At 44.5% G+C, this 13,319-nt stretch overlaps 1 protein-coding gene and 1 non-coding gene across 3 annotated transcripts; both read left to right on the top strand.

Annotated features, from left to right (window-relative positions):
* The first annotated feature begins 655 nt into the window (after nucleotides 1-655).
* Nucleotides 656-728, top strand: TRNAV-AAC (transfer RNA valine (anticodon AAC)). Its single transcript has one exon. It is a non-coding gene; the product is annotated as a tRNA-Val (tRNA).
* A 623-nt stretch (nucleotides 729-1,351) lies between these two features.
* On the top strand, nucleotides 1,352-11,461 carry MYNN (myoneurin). 2 transcript variants are annotated; one of them, XM_086754495.1, is made up of 8 exons: nucleotides 1,352-1,406; nucleotides 2,088-2,386; nucleotides 4,344-5,146; nucleotides 6,990-7,149; nucleotides 7,855-8,033; nucleotides 8,302-8,385; nucleotides 8,822-8,908; nucleotides 10,479-11,461. In XM_086754495.1, the coding sequence occupies exons 2-8, from the start codon at nucleotides 2,121-2,123 to the stop codon at nucleotides 10,745-10,747; spliced, it is 1,848 nt and encodes a 615-aa protein (XP_086610621.1). In that variant the 5' UTR covers nucleotides 1,352-1,406; nucleotides 2,088-2,120; the 3' UTR covers nucleotides 10,748-11,461. The 2 variants fall into 2 exon arrangements, with proteins under 2 accessions (XP_086610621.1, XP_086610622.1); XM_086754496.1 differs by lacking the exons at nucleotides 1,352-1,406; nucleotides 2,088-2,386 and adding an exon at nucleotides 3,242-3,444.
* The last annotated feature ends 1,858 nt before the right edge of the window (nucleotides 11,462-13,319 follow it).

Here is a 13,319-nt window from a genome sequence, read left to right as displayed (position 1 = left end):
CCTCTTGGCTGGGGCTCTCTCATTCTGATTTCTGACAAATGCCCATTGGAACTGCCCTGCCCTGTTCCTTGGCAGCCCTGCCTGATTTGTCCTGCTCATCCCACACGCATTGCTGGTGTCAGCAGGCAAAGACCCCTGTCGTACTCTGCTCCTCATCTCCCTGGGCTTTTCAGCTCCTTTGGTTGCTGTCTTCCTCCTTGTCTGTGCTTCGCTCCCGACAAAGTAATCCTTCCAGACTGTAACTGCAGCAGGAGGTGAGTTTGGCATTGTAAGCAATAGCATTTCAGAATGACACTTCAGTGTGAAATATTAAGTGAGACTGGCTTTTTATTTAGACACATTGAAAATCCATTAGAGTATTCCAGGGAAGAGCAAGATTTTAAAGTTTCTCGTTAGCACCAGCGCTGTGGTTCCTGGTGGGCACAGAGCAGGGGTGGCGGGTGACACCCCTGGCACACCCCACAGCTGCCTCTGCGGTGGGGAGAGGCGGCCCTCGGCTCCTCGGGGGTGTTTGGGGAGCTGCCAGCGCGGACAGGTCGCGGTTCTGCGAGGACCTGGGTCCCGGGGTGAACACCGGCGTGAGGCTGGGTCGGGACAAAGCCGCTGCCGCCGGAACACCATTACAGCGGCCGCTGGGACGCCATCCTCCAGCAGGGTTTCCGTAGTGTAGTGGTTATCACATTCGCCTAACACGCGAAAGGTCCCCGGTTCGAAACCGGGCGGAAACACCGGCAGGGGTGGCCCGTTTTTTGCCTTCCACTTCAAAGTTCTCGCGAAAGTTATCAGAACTGAACCCTGCGGGGCTGCAAACCCCCAGCAGGGCAAGTCCGAGCCTGCAAAAGCACTTTTACGGGTTTCTTTTTCACCAGAAGCACAGACACGGCCAGACTCCTCAGCGCTGCTGCACTCACAAGTAATCAAACCCATTTTATTTACCAATCCGGGGTGCAGGGGAGCTGCCTTAGGTCACTCCCGCCGCCCGTGGCGTTACGGCCTCCGGGGAACGCAGCGTGGCCACCGCGTCCCGCCCGCTTCGCTTCAGGCGCGGGGCACAGCCCGCAGTGCTCCGCTCCGCCCGCCGCGACTACATCTCCCGGCATGCACAGCTCCCCGCCATGCCGACGGCGGGCCCGGCCGCGGCGCGCTGCATCATGGGAGTTGTAGTCCGCGCCTCCCCAGCCATCCCGGGAAGCCGTTCGCAGCCCAGCCCTGCCCGCTTCCCTCAGCGGGACGGGTCGTGGCCCCGCTCCCATTTTTCGCTCTGTCGCTGGTGCCACCGCTGCCGCCCAGCCCCGCGCCGCCCTCAGCAGCGGGACACCGGAAGTCCTATTCCGGAAGCGGCGCGCTTGCCGTCATCAGAACATGGCGGCCTGACGCGACGGTGCCGCTTCCCTTACTCTGTGCAGGTGCGTGAGGCGCCGCCGCCGCCCTTCTCCGCCGGACCCGGCCCCGCAGCGGCCCTCGGGGTGGGCGGGCAGCACCGGGGGCACGGACGGCGCTCGGTCAGCCGAGGGGGCGCGGGGGTGGCGGGGGCCACGGCGGGGGAGGGCGCTGCGGGCTCCGTGGGCTCCGTCCCATCCCGCGGCGAGCTGGAGCCGGGGGAGCCGCGGCTGCTGGGGTCCGCCGTCCGTCCGTCTGCTCCCGCGGCGGCCCTTCGCGGTGAGACGCGGTCAGGACCCCCTCGCCCCGCGCTGGGGAGCGGGGCTGTGCCCCGGGGAGCGGCTGCCCCCGCCGCCTGAGCGCGGCGCGGTCCGAGCCTCGGGTGGCTCCTTCCAGCAGCAAGCCCCTCGGAGCCCGGTTCTGACGGGACAGCTCGTAAGCTTGGCCGGGGTAATCCTCTGAGTGTGCGCGTCTGTGCCCTCTGCCCCTCGTTCTGTCTCTCAAATCAGCAGCTTCCCCCGGTGAGAAGGATCCACTCGTGTCGCCGTGCCTCGTACGGAAGCGCCGCCACGCAAACTGTCCAGCAGTGATCAGCAGTGGAGTCAAAAACTGACTTTTTTTTGTAATCATTAACTTAACTTGGTCAGGGGGGGAAAACAAAGATAAATCTTGCATGTGAATCCTTTTTTTCTTTTTTGCTTTCGCAGATCAGAGCAAAGAGGCTGCAGCTCGTTGTCAAAATGCAGTATTCCCATCACTGTGAGCACCTGTTAGAGAGGCTGAACAAGCAGCGAGAAGCCGGCTTTCTTTGTGACTGCACTGTTGTTATCGGTGAATTTCAGTTCAAAGCACACAGAAATGTGCTTGCATCTTTCAGCGAGTACTTCGGCGCATTTTACAGAGACGCGTCTGACAATAATGTTGTTTTGGATCAGACTCAAGTGAAAGCTGATGGATTCCAAAAACTCCTGGAGTTTATTTATACGGGAAATTTAAATCTTGACAGGTAACAAATGCTATTAAAAGGGGAAAGAAAATAGGGAAAGAAACTTTGTCTTAAGGCAGTACTGGGCTTTTTTGTTCTTTGTAATAAGTTCTGGAGGAACAAATAGTAGTGGATACGATATATATAAACAGATCATCTTCAACTCGTGAATGTGTTTTAAAATACCACATGATACGTGAGTGCCACGACAAAGGTGTGTTGGCTGATATTTCACTGATTGGTAGTTTTGCTCTCAGAGTCTTTCTGGATCGGAAGGGATTAACAATCTGATGGGATTACCAGGAGAGGGAAGGATAAGTGTATTCTTTCTGAAGTGGGATTATAGAAGTCCTTTTTTGCAGAGAACACACAGAAACTGTATATACAGTAGAGACTAAAGTCCAAGGAATGCATAAGGATAGGCATGATTTTAAAAAAATGTTTGTTAGAATTTGCATGATCTGTTGCTGAAAATCTTACAGTGTCCAAAAGGAGTCACAGAAAAAATGTTTTCCCCCCTTACTGTGTTAATTTTGTGCCTCTTGCGTTGCTTCACGTCCAGTGAGGGTTCTTTGCAGTGCTTTTCTCTCACGCAGAGAAAGAGATTATCCCTCATGAGGGAAGTGTGACTGCTTAGAACTATGTAGGCCAGGATTTTAACTCCTTTCTTAATGTCTGGTGTCAAATGCATTTTAAAAAAGGCTTTGTTGCTATTCATATCTGAAAACTCATACTTGATAATTTAAGTACACAGATGTGGTGTGGTTTGTTGTTTTTTTGTTGGTTTTTTTTTTGTTTTTTTTTTTTAAATTGGCTGCAAGAATTAACAGCAGTAGAACAGTGTACACAGCTGTGTGGCGATCAATGCTTTGCAAATCACGTATGAGCAGAAGCGTGCAGCATTCCTGATGTCTGTCTGGGGCAGCAGGAGAGTTTCTGGATTCATTCTGAGCAGCTGAGATCTGTGAAGGAAGAGGAAGGTGAAAGTACTGTTCTCACCCAGGGAGAACTATTTGGCTAAAGAAGACAGCTGCAGGTCTGCCCATGTGCACCCCTCATCTTTTGCTGTGTCCCTTTAGGTGACTGCTCCAATGGTCTGCAAATTCTGTTGTCTTCCGTGCTGGTGGGTGCATGGGTGACACCAGGAGAGTGTGCGGTGAACTCTGTGCTAGTAGAGTACAGGATTCTAAACCAGTTGTATTCGTGTGCAGAGAGTAATTGCGGCTAGTGACTTACTGTTTAATTACATTACTGTGTAACAGATTGTTAGAATGATATTGTTTACCATTAATCTCTCTTTAAAATGCTGTAAATCCGTAAATGCACTGCTGCTACATGTTGCGACCTTTTCCAGATGAATTTTTTCTAAATGATCAAGGCCTGCATTGCAGGAACTGAAAAATAGAGCGTAGCAGTTTAAATGAGGACTTCCTTGGGGTTAATGTTGTCTGAGCACAGCTGATACAGAATTAAGACTGTTTGCAAATCGTTTTATAAAACAAGATTAATACCTGCCTCACAGAAGTGCTGAGGTGAATGCAGTGCTTGCGAATTACTTAAGACTTCTGGCAGAAGGATTACAGAATAGCAGTTTATGCATTCTATTCTCCAGTCTTTTATCCCTTCATGCTGTGATTTCTGAGCTCTTTGGACCAACAGTTCCATGTCCAGCCTTACCAACTTACGATTGGACGTTTAACTTAAAAATTCTAGAAAAGGCATGTAACTGGAAATAAAATCCTCCGTTTTGTGGGTCTGCAGTCCCCATTAGGCATGAGCCATCGGTTTGGGAGTAATTGTCATACTAGTGTCTCGCAGCTCTGCAGCACTGAGAGATGAGAGCTTGCTGTGTATGTTCTCAAAGTTTTCTGACGGTGTAACTTTTCTGTAGCTGTGCTGCCTGTTTTCTGTAAAATTGGTACAGAACACATGTGTGCTTTGGCCAGAATATTATCACCCAAGTCTTGTTTTCTTGCAGCTGGAATGTTAAAGAAATTCATCAGGCTGCCGACTATCTCAAAGTAGAAGAAGTGGTCGCTAAATGCAAAATCAAGATGGAAGACTTTGCTTTTATTGCTAATCCCTCTTCTACGGAGACGTCCAGTATCACTGGAAACGTTGAAATGAATCAGCAGGCTTGCCTTCTGACTCTCCGAGACTACAATAATCGGGAGAAAGCAGACGCTGCTTCTGCAGAGTTGGTTCAACCACAGGCAAAGAAAGCAGCTTTAGAAAAGAAATCTCCTCCAACCAAAAAACGAAAGAAGAATTTCAGCTCCCCCAAAAGCATACAGAATAAATCCGTACAATATCAGAACGATGTGACCAAGAACGCATCCATTGAGATGTTTTTAGATGCAAATAAGCTGGCCACCCAGATCACAGAACAGGCTGCCCAAGGCAGCGATAACTCAGAACTACAGCTGGCAGCTGTGGTGGAAAGCGAAACGCTGGCAGCGCAGGATATCCTAGTTCAGACTATTGCAGCGAAACAGAAACGGGGAAAGCCTCAGCAAAGCTGTGCGCTGAAGGAGCACTGTATGTCTAACATAGCCAGCGAAAAGAACGCTTACCAGCTGGAGAGTTCAGGGGAAGAACTTGACCAGAAGTACTCCAAAGCTAAGCCAGTGTGCAACACGTGTGGAAAAGTCTTTTCAGAAGCCAGTAGCCTCCGTCGACACATGAGAATACACAAAGGAGTGAAACCATACGTGTGTCAGCTTTGTGGGAAGGCATTCACCCAGTGCAATCAGCTGAAAACACATGTAAGAACTCACACAGGTAAGCCGCTGGCCTTGTCTCACAGCCTGTGAACGCAGGGCTAGAAAGATCTTTGCATTCTGACTTCTTCCTCTAGAAACTTTGCTGCTGGTACGCATATGGGGATGGTACCTATATCCTGGGAGCATGAAGTGTTTCAGCATTTTTCAGTATAGTTTCTACTTTAAGTAGCTAGGGAGGGCTTTATTAGTCTGAGCATCTTGATTTACGGAGAGACTGAGAAGAGCTGGCTGTCCTTTAACTCCGTAGAGTGATGGAGTGCCAAAAACTATTGCCAGTAGAGCATGAAAAACTCGCTGTACTTGTTCCTGTTGCTTTTTTAAAAATGTCAAATCCTAATATATGTTTGATGACAAAAGTGGGGAAAAATGCCATCTTGTGACAAGTAGGTAACTTCTCCCATAGGGTCTTAAAAAAGGTAGGGAAGGTGGCTGATTTACTACAGGATTTGGGATCTTACTTAGTAAAATGTGCAGCTGAAATGTATGATGGTGTTACGATCTCTGCATTCAATAACATTACAGAAGTTTGTGTTTTAAGAGCTACCTGACAAAGCAGAGAAGAAAAATCAGTTATGAACACTTAAACATCAGGTAACAAGTCTGACTTAAAAGGATTATGAAGAGCAAATTGCTGGAGCCTGGGAAGACGTACGGGAGAAGTACTGTGCTTGTCTTTTTGCATGTTCTTCCCTAGGGATGGAAGACTTGATGCTGAGTTAGTTAATTCTTCAAGCTGATCTGGCATAGCTGCTGTTCTGCCATTGCCTTTGCTGCTGTTCTTAGCCCAGTGAGCGCCAGAGGGACCTGGATTACATAGTTTTCTTTTTGTGGCTGGCATTCAGAATTCTGAAGTAACAGTGAATCAGATAAAAAAAAAATTGTTTACCTTGGCACTTTTTCTCCTTTGGAAAACTCTGAGCAGGGGCCTGCAGTGGAGCTCTTTCCGGGGAGCTGTGAAGATGTAAAGAGGTGAAGTAGGAGGTGTTGAAGTACAGCTGCAGGAGAACACCTTGCTCTTTCTCTGACCGAGGGAGAGGATTGCAAGTACTGTCAGCCAGTGACTAAAGATTCGTGTGTGAGATGAAGCTTAGGAGCAGTATTCAGGGACAGTTTGCTGGCAGGAAAGTCAGCTGCGCTTTATGCTTTTGATGGTATTGTACTGGGAATGAGTAGGTAGGGAATTTCATGGTGTTGGTTGTTCGATGGCAGGTTAGATGTCTAATACTTTTATTTTTGAAGTTTTTCTGTACACAACATACTTCAGAATTGTTGCGTTCTTAGTTTGATCTTGCACTGCTGTAGAAATGCAGAGATAGGCTCTTCTATACTGTCGTCTAAGACTGCGGAGTTGCACGATCTGCTCCATGAGAGTATTGACCGCTAAGAGAACACCAATAGTCAGAGAAGTGCCTGTGGCATTCCACAGCAGATGCCAATGAGAAATTAGCGAGCCCTAGACTGCATTGAAGACCTGTTGCTGCTTGACAGGCAAGAAGCAGCAGATGATTTACTGGTTGTTCAGCCTGAATATTCAGAATCATGAAGAGACGTAATCAGCAGAAAGTCTGAAAAATGTAGTAGTAGCATTCTTAAAATAATGTGGGGGAAATGGCATTATTAAAAACGTTATTACCTTTTTTTCCCAAAAGGTAATGTGTTAAAAAATAGCCTGTTATCCACCGTATTCCTGGCATGTTCCACTTCGGTGGACTGATTACAGGATGTTCCAAGCTGTTATTTGTAAGAAGTATTATATCAGACACTTGAGCTTTGGTCAGGCAGGGGATTGGAAAGCTTTCTTACGTAAGCGCGGAGAGCACAAGGGTTTTCTTTTTCACCAGGGGAGAAGCCATACAAGTGTGAACTATGCGACAAAGGCTTTGCTCAGAAGTGCCAGTTAGTGTTCCACAGTCGGATGCATCATGGAGAAGAGAAACCATACAAATGCGATGTCTGCAATCTGCAGTTTGCAACTTCGAGCAATCTGAAGATTCATGCCAGGTAGGCAAAAGTGAGATCCTGCAAATGCTTATCCACGCGTTTATTTAAGTGGAATCATTTACTCTGATGCGAGCAAGAGTGACACGTTCACATAATTTGGTCATTTCAACTCCTTTTCTCGTGGGTCTTCTCTCACACTGCGTAACAGAATAATGACATCTGTGTACTTGCTCATTAGGGAAGCGATTTGTGATTTATGAATGTTAGAGCCTACGCACTGGTATCCTTATGGCAGTGATGTGGGTTTTGTTTTACACTGCTTGTAGCACCAAAGAGGAGAGTTCCTTGTGGGAAGTGAAACAGAACCGTTCTCACTGTTCGCTGCTACCTGCATGGGGCTTTTTACATTTTTGGCAGGACCGGGAATTACATCCCTCTCTTAGGAATCATCATTTTATCCGTCAGTACGCTATAATGCAAAACATACCGAGTTCTCATGGTGCATGTTACACGTGCAGAGCCTGTAGGTGAGTTCGGCTGCCACTGAAATCACGGATGCGCTGATTCCCAGAGTCAAAAGACAGGGAATTTAATTCCGTGAGAAACTGCTAACTCAAAACCACACTCACAGTTGTTACATTTTAGTTCACAGAACGTTAGGATAAGGAACTTTGCGGATAAAGTACTGACTGAGGGAAGTTACTCGATTGCGGGTGTTGCTTCCCTTTCTGCCTGGAGACCACTGATGTCTGCGTTCGTTTGCAGGAAGCACAGCGGTGAGAAGCCCTACGTGTGTGACCGGTGCGGCCAGCGGTTTGCGCAGGCCAGCACGCTCACCTACCACGTGCGTCGCCACACGGGCGAGAAACCTTACGTGTGCGACAGCTGTGGAAAAGCCTTTGCTGTCTCCAGTTCTCTCATCACCCATTCCCGAAAACACACAGGTAAGGGGAGACAGTGCTGCGGTACTGGAATGGGCCTGGCAAGGGAGGAGTTGCAGAGGGGTTGAAGATAGGTAATGACCCGGAAATCTGTAGACTGAGAGTTACCTCTGGCAGTGTCATCCAGCTCCTTTCTCATGTTCTTTCCCTTTGACTCCAATTTAGGGAGCTCTTTTTCCCGATGGACGTTACCTCTGTTTCATTTTGATTTGTTCTTTATGCGTGTTCTGGTTTATATGCTGAAATAACAAACTCCTTGTGTTTCCTTTAGGAGAGAAGCCATATATCTGTGGCATTTGTGAGAAGAGTTTTATTTCCTCTGGAGAGCTCAATAAACATTTCCGGTCCCATACAGGTCAGTTTCCAGACAGGCTGCTTCCTGCACTATAAATAATATTCCACCTTTACCCTTTTGCCTGTAAAATACACCCTATTGTGCTGCCCTTGAAAGCAGCAGAGTTTCTTAACTTATGTATCTCTGTGTTAACATAATTTAAAGAAAATATCTGTGAAATTATTTTAATTGTCTTTTTCAGAGGTTGTGTAACAGTGTAGGTGGTGATGTATGATCATGGCTTTTCTTCTGACATGGGGTTCGGTGTTTTGAGGGGGGTTTTTTGCTTTGTTTTAATCTATTTTGGAAACAACTGTATTCTGAATACAGACACAGGCAAAATAACAGAGCTACAAATTTGTATTTTAAAATATAACATTGAAATCTGTTATCCTACATCTCTGTGGTTTTTTTTCAATTTCACGATTGTTCTAATGATCAAACCATTTTTTTTCAGGTGAAAGACCATTTATCTGTGAGATGTGTGGAAATTCTTACACAGACATAAAAAATCTTAAGAAGCACAAAACAAAAGTTCACACAGGTGAGTTCCTTGTGCAAAGAAAGGTTAAGAAACCACATTAACTATTTTGTCGTCTTCTATGCCGAGTAACTTTTTTTTTTTTTGCTCATCATTAGAAAATAAAATACTTGTGGATAGTAGCTTTCAAAAGCATCCACTATAGACATACCCAAACCTTTTAAAGCATAAAGTACGTGCTTTAAAGTAGATTCAAGACACATTTTTAAGCATTTGCATTGCTATAGCAAACACATATTGAGCAACATACAAGTTGCTGACAAGAATTTCTGTATGTGAATATTTACTTTCTTGTCCTGGTAACTTGTGAGAGCTTCCCACATGAAGGCAGAGTCCTAATGGTAGGAAATTTTTTACCTCTTCTGAATATGTTTTAGGAGTATATCCTTATGAGGGTAGTGATTGAGGTGAACAAGGCATCCTGGTTAGAAGAATTACTTTACATCTTGAAGGCACGAATATTTTAAAGGTAACAGGGAAAGATTTTTTTATATATGCAGTCAATCAGACTAATCCAAGTCTGAGCTGGATTAGCAAACACACAAGATCAGACCAGCTGGCAAAATGTTCCCAGCTGCAAATATTGCTCTAACATTTTTCAAATGCATTCGATTCCTATTCCCGTCACCAGATTTTTATTAGGAGGAAATTTGACATACGTTACTTGCCTGTGGTACAAAGCACAGAGATGTTCAGATCACCAGGCTGCTCCGTACACCTCATTACGCAGAGGCAGCTTTGAATGTCAAAACCTTGAGAAGCCCCGTTCAGGAAAGCCCCAGTGCAGCCTGAAGCCAGTGGAAGCCAGCAGCGAGCGTGGAGAGGGCCCAGTGCGGTGTGAGCTAGGAGAGCTGCGCAGCCAAGGCAGGTCAGCTCTCATGGAGAGACAGAAGGCAGACAGGTGTGCTTCAGCACTGAAACAGCAGGCTTTGGAGCACCATTTGGTAGAGAAGGGGTCAAATATCCCAGGTGGCTTAATGAGAAAGCAGTCCAAGAGCAGTGGCATACTACACTGAAAAAGGAAGGCAGTGAGGAATCTCTTAACAGTGATTTCAATTAAGAGAAGAAAATAATTTCTCAAGTAACTGGATAAAAACTGTATGAGGTCTGGCTGGAATGGAGTTAACAAATGGTTTCTTCCAAAGAAGTTTATGGATACGTGATGTATTGTATGTTGGTATCCTGGTTAAAAGAAGATGCTTGGATGTGGCTACAGTTCTTAGATTTTCTGGGGTGGAAAATCTTAAGGAAACCTTCATAATTACATTTTCTCCAGAGCTCCTTTGTTCACTGTCATGTCAAGGATTTGTTATCTTCTGTACCATGCCAAGTAGAGATCAAGTTGGAATGCATTGTCCGTCTCTAATGGTCATGCTGCAAGCAGAGAGGACATGATTCTCAGTGCTTACATTGTATTTACAGCTCGTTCTGCCTTCGCTGCGCATTGAAGCTGCTGATAGCCCAGCTGCCCAGGCAGTCTGTGACATCAAGTGTTTGTTTTGACAGACAGACAGAGCTTTTGAACATTTCTTTTTTTTTTCTTTTCTTTTTTTTTTTTTCTTTCCTTCCCCAGGATCTGAAACTCCACCTGATTCTAATGCACTTGATAATTCTTTCAATGAACAAGAATCCATTCAGAGTCAGAAAAGTCCTTTATCGGAGTCCATAGATGTGAAACCCTCTGAGATGTCTTTAGCACTTCCTCTTCCCATTGGGACTGAAGACCATCAGATGCTGCTTCCCGTGACGGGTAGTCAGTCTCCATCATCAGAAACATTACTAAGATCTGCTGTGACGGGATATTCAGAACCTCAGTTTATTTTCTTGCAGCAGTTGTACTGACAGTGCAGTACAGAGCCATCGAGGTGATTTGGTAGTGAACTTGCCTGCCTTTGGTAAGGTGAACATAAGCAAGCAGTCACGCTTTCCAAATTGGACTTGTTCTTTTTTTTTTTTTCCTCTCTGTAAAGACACTTGTAAGGCATTTCCACTGTGCAGTGCTGTCTTTCGGTTTTTATTGAATTGTGCTAACCTACAATCAAATTTCTGTTTGCAATTAACACTGATTTCCAGGCGATGATTCCTTTCCAGCAACATCTGCCTTAAGAATTCTCTGTTAAATACCGTAATGAAATTTGGAGATCTCCCGTGTTCCTGCCGATCCGATGTGTCTCAATGTCATTTGAGAGCAGACATTTTAAGCCATATTTGGTAGTTTAAGAAAATTGACCCAGAGATGTAAGGGGAAAACCGTAATTGGAATGTATGAACAAGCTTGTGCTCCTGCATTCTAAGGTGATGGAATGGTACATGATGGAAGGTAGGCCGGGGCTCTGGTGAGGTGCTTGCAAAGAATTGCTGCTGTCTGCCAGAAGCAGCTGTCTTCAGTTGGAGTCTGACCAGAGGGAAATAGGTTTGTGTATATTTTCCTGGCAAGGCAAGTAAAGGAGGGTTATTTTTTTTTTTTTCCTGTAGTGTGGTAAGTCAGAGGGTTCTAATGGCATAAATACTACTGGGTATTCTTTCCAATAAGTCAATAAGTCACCTTTTTTTTTTTATTTTCTTCCTTTTTTTTTTTTTTTTTTTTTAATTTAAGTGAATCCAGCATTGTTGTATCTTGTCCCAGAGTTATTTTTCACATCCCTAAAATGCCCTGGTTTTGGCACAAACAGCAGCATTTGCTTGAAAGGAGAGCTGGAACATGCATGTTATAGATGAGACGAAAATATGCGTCGACTTAAGTGACGCATGAATGAATCATGGCTTTATAATCCTTTTTTTAAGTAGTGCTTCTTGTGCTGGACAGCGGGTACAAAAGAGGAAATAAATCCTGCCCTTCACTGTGAAAATAGTAAGTGAATGCTACTTGAGGAGGCATTAAGGAAGAATACAGAGCAGATTGATATTCTTCCAGGCAAGGTTTTCTTAGAGTACGACGGATTTGTTTGAATTGAAATATTTATGTATTTCTACATAAATGTGTTTCATACCTCTCATGTCACTTGTCCGCAGTAACTGCACAAAACTGGTATCTAGAAAGACTCATATAAAAGTGTGTTTTATTACTAGCAATGTAAATTTTTTAAAAGCAGCATTTTTATGGTCTTGGTAGGGTCGTTAGTTAAAGACTAGTTGACAGGAAGAGCAGTACTTTTATACTCTGGTTTGCCAGTTTGTGCCATTAACATAATGTAAGCATTATTTAAGTAATCATCAAATAGTAAGGAAACGGTCATAATACTGTACCAACAATGCATTTAAAGATATTATTTGTTGGTTATTTACTTGGTGCTAGCATTTTATTTCCACTGAGGCCTTGTGTTCAGACACTGATAAATAGAAGAGCATAGGAGATACCTCTTAACTGATTCTGTTCTACATGGAGTAATAATTAATCTGCACCTTAATTAAACAGACTTGTGAAAAAACTCTTGGAAGATTTCATTTAAATATTCTGCAAATAGTCCCTTGACCCCTGAGCATGACTTTAATTTTTTTTTTCCACTTCCTACATGTTTGTACTTGTAAAGTAACAGATCTTTCACTGCTTTGTGTTGAGCATCTTAGTATGTGGCATGTTTAAAACTCTGGTTCTTGATCATATTTTAGCATTTACTATATGGCCAATTTGCTGATAAAGCATACCATGGACAGCAAGGAGTGCTACCATGTTCACCGGGAACGTTCTTAATGCAGGCATCTCCGACTCTGTCCGCTGAAGCTAATTATTGCCATACCTGCCTGACCTTTATTTGCTTTGCTTACCTGTACCACAGCCTTCATGAACAGCTGATGTCCTTCATAGTGCTGGCAAAGGACAATGGATGAAGTTCTCTGACATTTTTTGTTCGTTTGGCGTTTCCCCTTTTCCTCCCAGTTTTTCTTTTTTAGCTTCTGTTGTTGATGTAGCATCTGAAGGATTCCTTAGGCTTGCCACTTAAGACTGAAGAACCACAAAGACTGGGATCTTGACTGTGTAAAAAAAAAAAAAAGCAAACTCTGTAGCTTGTCCTAAGGTTCCTCTTTACTTTCTCTCTCTGAAAATAGAGCAGAAGTCTTGAGATAGACATAGGCTTAGTCATGAATAGTGAAAAACAACAATACCATAAAACTGGTAATTTTCATACTTAAACAGCTTTGGAAGATAAACTAATGATATGCTGCTGTTATCTGAGGAAGAGTGTCTGAAGTTTAACATTCAGGATAAATGACCACAAGAGAGAGCTAGCTCTGGAGGGGAAGAAAAAAAAAAAAAAAAAATCACATTCCTACATAGAAAATGCATTCCATAACAATGTTTGTTTGGACTGTTTTTATATTTCTAAAACTATAGCTTATTACTGTATTTAGATTTCAGACTTTTTTTAAAAATACAGTGCTTAGATTTATACAGGATTTGTTTAGATACCTATAA

This window comes from Chlamydotis macqueenii, chromosome 9 (genome assembly GCF_036417535.1).
Source record: "Chlamydotis macqueenii isolate bChlMac1 chromosome 9, bChlMac1.mat, whole genome shotgun sequence".
NCBI classification, from domain to species: Eukaryota; Metazoa; Chordata; class Aves; order Otidiformes; family Otididae; genus Chlamydotis; species Chlamydotis macqueenii.
The sequence above is the reverse complement of the archived record's forward strand: the minus strand, read 5'-3'. Positions and strand labels throughout refer to the sequence as shown.